At 35.1% G+C, this 6,497-nt stretch overlaps 1 protein-coding gene across 5 annotated transcripts in view; it reads left to right on the forward strand.

Annotated features, from left to right (window-relative positions):
* The first annotated feature begins 417 nt into the window (after positions 1–417).
* The window catches only part of scarb2b (scavenger receptor class B, member 2b), a 46,970-nt gene continuing 40,890 nt past the window's right edge, over positions 418–6,497 (forward strand). For all 5 annotated transcript variants that reach the window (XM_082140121.1, XM_082140119.1, XM_082140118.1 and 2 more), the window contains exon 1: positions 418–754. In XM_082140121.1, coding sequence (XP_081996247.1) covers positions 632–754 — 123 coding nt within the window. In that variant the 5' untranslated portion in view covers positions 418–631. The remainder of the gene's footprint in view (positions 755–6,497) is intronic.

The raw sequence follows: 6,497 nt of genomic DNA on the forward strand, positions 1-6,497 counted from the left end.
TTAGATTAGGAAGCAAGAGAAATGCATAGAAGAAAAGTTGTTTTGTGTGTGTGTGTGTGTGTGTGTGTGTGTGTGTGTGTGTGTGTGTGTGTGTGTGTGTGTGTTTATAAGAAAAATGAATCAACACAAACATTATTAGCAAAACATATTTTTTAAAAGTTTGCTTTGATTTTGGTGGTGAAACATGAGATCTGTTTTCATGAGAGTTGTGAATTTACACACAACAGAAGGTCCAGTTAAATCCGTCCGGTCACCTTGATCCATGTACAGGAATCCAAACACGCGACACTCCTTCTCTCTCTCTCTCTCTCTCTCTCTCTCTCTCTCTCTCTCTCTCTCTCTCTCAGTTCCCTCCCACTCTCGGTGACGCTCGCCCCTCACACTGCACTCATTCATTCAAATACTGAGCCGCCCGCTGGATCGCGTTTACTCTTCTGAAAAGCTTCTGGAGGCAGACACTATTACAGTCAACACGCCACAGCTGATTTATTATCTCATGCAAACCTGCTGCAAGTGCTGAACTTTCAACCCTGTGTGTGTGTGTGTGTTTAGGAGGAGAACCTCACACACACGTCCAGCTGCTGTAGCAGAGGAATCACTTCATCAGCCTCAGCTTTAATACACCTGCACCATGAGGAAAGGCTCCTGTTGCATGTTCTCGTCCGGAGTCATCGGCGCTCTTCTCCTGGTCTCCGGAATCGCACTGTTTGTGTCCGGTGTTTTCCAGACCTTGATCCACAACAAGCTGAAGAGGGTGAGAGACTCGTTTTCATCTCCATTCATCATTGTGGAGTTTATTAGTGCTTGTGTCTTACTCTGTGTGAGGTTTGGGTTTGATTTCTGCTTGATGACAGTGAACTTTTTTTGTCAGCCAAAATATTGTAATCTTATTCATTTTAAATGTGTATAATATTTTATGTCTTTTACATTATTCATACGTTTTTTTCTTTTAATTTAACATTCTTATGATTTATTTAGTTTTTAGTAACTATTTTATAGTTATTGTTTTTATTTAAGTATTTATAATTTTTTATATTAGTGTTAAGTGTTTATATTAATCATGTTTATTTTTTAAATATTTATTTTACTTTTTATGATTTATAAATGTTTTTGTCTTTTATTCCGATTTTTTTTAATGATTAAGTTTACTTTTTATGATTTATTAAATTTTTAGTAAGTGTTTCATATTTATTATTTTTATTTTTAAATGATTTATTTAAATTCTTATGATTTATCTTATTTTTGTGTTTTAAATAGATTATTTTTTGTCTTAAATTATGCATTTAAATTTTTAGGAACTGTTTTGTTTTGATTTTTAATTATTTATTTTAATTTCAATGATCTATTTAATTTTTTGTAATTGTTTTATATTAAATTATTTACATTTGTAGTGTTTTTTATGATTTATTTAAAGTTTTATGATTTATTTAAATTTTTAGGATACTTACTTTTTAATAAGTGTTTTATATTGATTGTTTTTTAATAAATAAATAAATAATTTATTTATTTATTTAAATTTTACTTAATTATTACCATTTCATGAGCTCGGAAACCCCATGGAGTGGCGGGAAACGAGCACGGTGTGTTCAGTCCTCAGAGACGAGCATGTGCTCATTCGGTGTAATCAGAGTGACGTGTAACATGTGCTCAGTGTTTCTGTCTTCACCACATTCTGCATTCGTCCACGTGCTACCATCACTCTTCCTCTTAGAGCTTCACATAAATGCCATGTCTGCAGAAATCACATGATAGTTCATCAGACAGTGTAGAGAACGATCTAATGAAGTCATCAGGAACATAAACCGCTCATTCTAATTCGGTTTGCACAAATAATTATCTTGAGCTTTAATAGCAGATCTCAATGCTCTGTTTGTATTGAAATGTCATCGGCTGCAGGAACAGGAAAACATTGTGTGTGTGTGTGTGTGTGTTTCCATGAACACTGCTGCTCTTCTGCTGAAAGATACTTTTACAGTATGTTCAGCTGGTTTGTCTTAGAGTCCTAGTTCATGCAACTTTAGCCTAAAAGTTAGTGTGATGAGTCGGTTCACTGCATTTCAGCACTAAAATATCTTAGTAAAAAGAAAAAGAAGTAAAAGTAAAAAGAAAATTAAATCTTTATAATTTAGTCTTTCTAATTCAAAGTTTCACGTTACTTGTAATAATTGTTGGTAATAACACATTTCTTTGTAATAATTTAGTGAAATTTACCAGCAATTTCTTAGTGAAAATCATTTCAACTCCAAGTTTTCTTTTAGTGCAGCAATAATGCAGATTTTATTGCAAGAGGAAGTTCTTTTTCCAGAGTAGCAATTAACCCTCTCAAGTTCAGCCCACAGCCGAGAATAACAGTGCCGATTGAAGCGGTCAGACGATCTCTGTTTGAGCCGCCCATGTTTACAGGCGTCCGTCGATTATATCCGAGACATCAGACTCCTCAGATTAACCTCTGCTTTCATCATGTTCTGCAGATGTTTAGAGGAGTAAAACACACACTCACACTCACATCTAGATTGTCCGCATGGTTCGTACTGGAGACTTTTGTCTATCTTCATAAATTCTGGCTTTTTGTTTTGTTTTGTTTTTATGTACCGTTTAGAGGCAGATGAATGTGAAATAGATGATGCCATTATAATAGATCAGAAACTTTTTAGTATGTCAGCAAGGTAAAATGAGGTTTAACCTTAGGGTTCATGACTCAATTTTAAAGAAACGTTTTGACAAAAAGGTTCAATGCGGTTCTATATAGAACTCTAGGGTTCATGACTCAATTTAAAGAACCTTTATGCCAAAAAGGTTCAATGCGGTTCTAAATAGAACTCTAGGGTTCTTGACTCAATTTAAAGAACTTTTTTTCCAAAAAGGTCCAATGGGGTTTATATAGAACTCTAGGGTTCTTGACTCAATTTAAAGAACCTTTATGCCAAAAAGGTTCAATGCGGTTCTAAATAGAACTCTAGGGTTCTTGACTCAATTTAAAGAACTTTTTCTCCAAAAAGGTCCAATGGGGTTTATATAGAACTCTAGGGTTCTTGACTCAATTTAAAGAACCTTTATGCCAAAAAGGTTCAATGCGGTTCTAAATAGAACTCTAGGGTTCTTAACTCAATTTAAAGATCCTTTTTTCCAAAAAGGTCTAATGGGGTTTATATAGAACTCTAGGGTTCATGACTCAATTTAAAGAACCTTTATGCCAAAAAGGTTCAATGCGGTTCTAAATAGAACTCTAGGGTTCTTGACTCAATTTAAAGAACTTTTTTTCCAAAAAGGTCCAATGGGGTTTATATAGAACTCTAGGGTTCATGACTCAATTTAAAGAACCTTTATGGCAAAAAAGGTTCAATGCGGTTCTAAATAGAACTCTAGGGTTCTTGACTCAATTTAAAGAACTTTTTTTCCAAAAAGGTTTAAATGAGGTTTATATAGAACTCTAGGGTTCATGACTCAATTTAAAGAACCTTTATGCCAAAAAGGTTCAATGCGGTTCTAAATAGAACTCTAGGGTTCTTGACTCAATTTAAAGAACTTTTTTTCCAAAAAGGTCCAATGGGGTTTATATAGAACTCTAGGGTTCTTGACTCAATTTAAAGAACCTTTATGCCAAAAAAGGTTCAATGCGGTTCTAAATAGAACTCTAGGGTTCTTAACTCAATTTAAAGATCCTTTTTTCCAAAAAGGTCCAATGGGGTTTATATAGAACTCTAGGGTTCATGACTCAATTTAAAGAACCTTTATGCCAAAAGGGTTCAATGCGGTTCTAAATAGAACTCTAGGGTTCTTGACTCAATTTAAATAACTTTTTTTCCAAAAAGGTCCAATGGGGTTTATATAGAACTCTAGGGTTCTTGACTCAATTTTAAAGAACCTCTTTGCCAAAAAGTTTCAATGCGGTTCTATATAGAACTCTTGGGTTCTTGACTCAATTTTAAAGAACCTTTATGCCAAAAAGTTTCAATGCGGTTCTATATAGAACTCTTGGGTTCTTGACTCAATTTTAAAGAACCTTTAATCCAAAAAGGTCCAATGGGGTTTATATAGAACTCTAGGGTTCTTGACTCAATTTAAAGAACCTTTATGCCAAAAAGGTTCAATGCGGTTCTAAATAGAACTCTAGGGTTCTTGACTCAATTTAAAGAACTTTTTCTCCAAAAAGGTCCAATGGGGTTTATATAGAACTCTAGGGTTCTTGACTCAATTTAAAGAACCTTTATGCCAAAAAGGTTCAATGCGGTTCTAAATAGAACTCTAGGGTTCTTAACTCAATTTAAAGATCCTTTTTTCCAAAAAGGTCTAATGGGGTTTATATAGAACTCTAGGGTTCATGACTCAATTTAAAGAACCTTTATGCCAAAAAGGTTCAATGCGGTTCTAAATAGAACTCTAGGGTTCTTGACTCAATTTAAAGAACTTTTTTTCCAAAAAGGTCCAATGGGGTTTATATAGAACTCTAGGGTTCATGACTCAATTTAAAGAACCTTTATGGCAAAAAAGGTTCAATGCGGTTCTAAATAGAACTCTAGGGTTCTTGACTCAATTTAAAGAACTTTTTTTCCAAAAAGGTTTAAATGAGGTTTATATAGAACTCTAGGGTTCATGACTCAATTTAAAGAACCTTTATGCCAAAAAGGTTCAATGCGGTTCTAAATAGAACTCTAGGGTTCTTGACTCAATTTAAAGAACTTTTTTTCCAAAAAGGTCCAATGGGGTTTATATAGAACTCTAGGGTTCTTGACTCAATTTAAAGAACCTTAATGCCAAAAAAGGTTCAATGCGGTTCTAAATAGAACTCTAGGGTTCTTAACTCAATTTAAAGATCCTTTTTTCCAAAAAGGTCCAATGGGGTTTATATAGAACTCTAGGGTTCATGACTCAATTTAAAGAACCTTTATGCCAAAAAGGTTCAATGCGGTTCTAAATAGAACTCTAGGGTTCTTGACTCAATTTAAATAACTTTTTTTCCAAAAAGGTCCAATGGGGTTTATATAGAACTCTAGGGTTCTTGACTCAATTTTAAAGAACCTCTTTGCCAAAAAGTTTCAATGCGGTTCTATATAGAACTCTTGGGTTCTTGACTCAATTTTAAAGAACCTTTATGCCAAAAAGTTTCAATGCGGTTCTATATAGAACTCTTGGGTTCTTGACTCAATTTTAAAGAACCTTTAATCCAAAAAGGTCCAGTGTGGTTCTATATAGAACTCTTGGGTTCTTGACTCAATTTTAAAGAACCTTTATGCCAAAAAGGTTCAATGCGGTTCTATATAGAACTCTTAGGTTCTTGACTCAATTTTGAAGAACCTTTAATCCAAAAAGGTTCAATGTGGTTCTAAATAGAACTCTACGGTTCTTGACTCAATTTCAAAGAGCCTTTATCTTCATCCCATAATGGGAACCCCTAAAAGGTTCTATATATGGAGCGCCTGATTAAACCCTTTGCAACACCCCCTGTGCTGTTATTTTTCTTAGTTATAAAAGCAATGAATTTATTGTCACAGATATCATGAAGAATTTTTAGGCTACTGTTAGAATTAGAATTTCATGTGCCTCATTCCAGTCCTTCCAGGAATTAGCATTTGAATGAACAATGACCCAGCGCTGAGGGAGAAAAGTATCTTTCAAGTTTATTAGCATCTTTATCTCAGAAGATATAGGGCCCTATCTTACACCGGCGCAATGCAGCGCCAAGCGCGACGCAAGTATTTTCTGCTAGTTTCAGTCCGACGCAGTTATCATTTTCAGGTCCACACAAACATGCCAAATATTTAAAATAAAAGGATTACAATGTAAAATATTATTATTGTGTACATAAAGATATGGTGGAATCCGGCTTGTCCCGTACAGGGTCTGCTTGTGCACTTTAACCTCGCGCACGAGCAGATCCGTTTGCGCTCTGGAGACGCGTTCGGTCTTTCCACTATCAAATTCCGTCATGTAAATAGCGAATCCGCCATGGCACGAGCGCAACTGGCATTTAAAGGGAATGGGAGATGAGACTCTGATTGGTTTAACGCACGTAAATCCCAGAACACACCCATTACTCATTAAGAGAATAGGGACGACCCTTCTAAACCTTGCGCCGGGAGCGCCGACCATTTGTCCTATCATTAAACTAGCAAAAGTGAATTAGCGCCGTGCGCTTTAGACCATGCGCTTATATCGTTAAAATAGGGCCCATAGTAAGAATATGAGGGGAGTTTCTCAGAGTTAACCAATAAGAATATACATTACATCATATAGAAAGATACATTGTATAACAAGTCAAGTCAAGTCACCTTCATTTATATAGCGCATTTAACAATATAGATTGTTTCAAAGCTGCTTTACAGTGATAATAGGAAATTACAGTAACAGAGATTGTTTTGGCTTTACAGCAGATCTAGAATAAAGTTATTGTCCAGCTAAAGTTAGTTTTGATTGATTCACTTCCGTCGCAACGATCATTAGTTATTAACTTAGGGGCCGCTAACACGACACCGTTCTAACAGAAAACCCTTAAGTTC

The sequence above is a fragment of the Leuciscus leuciscus genome, assembly GCF_965113295.1.
Source record: "Leuciscus leuciscus genome assembly, chromosome: 16".
Classification (NCBI taxonomy): domain Eukaryota; kingdom Metazoa; phylum Chordata; class Actinopteri; order Cypriniformes; family Leuciscidae; genus Leuciscus; species Leuciscus leuciscus.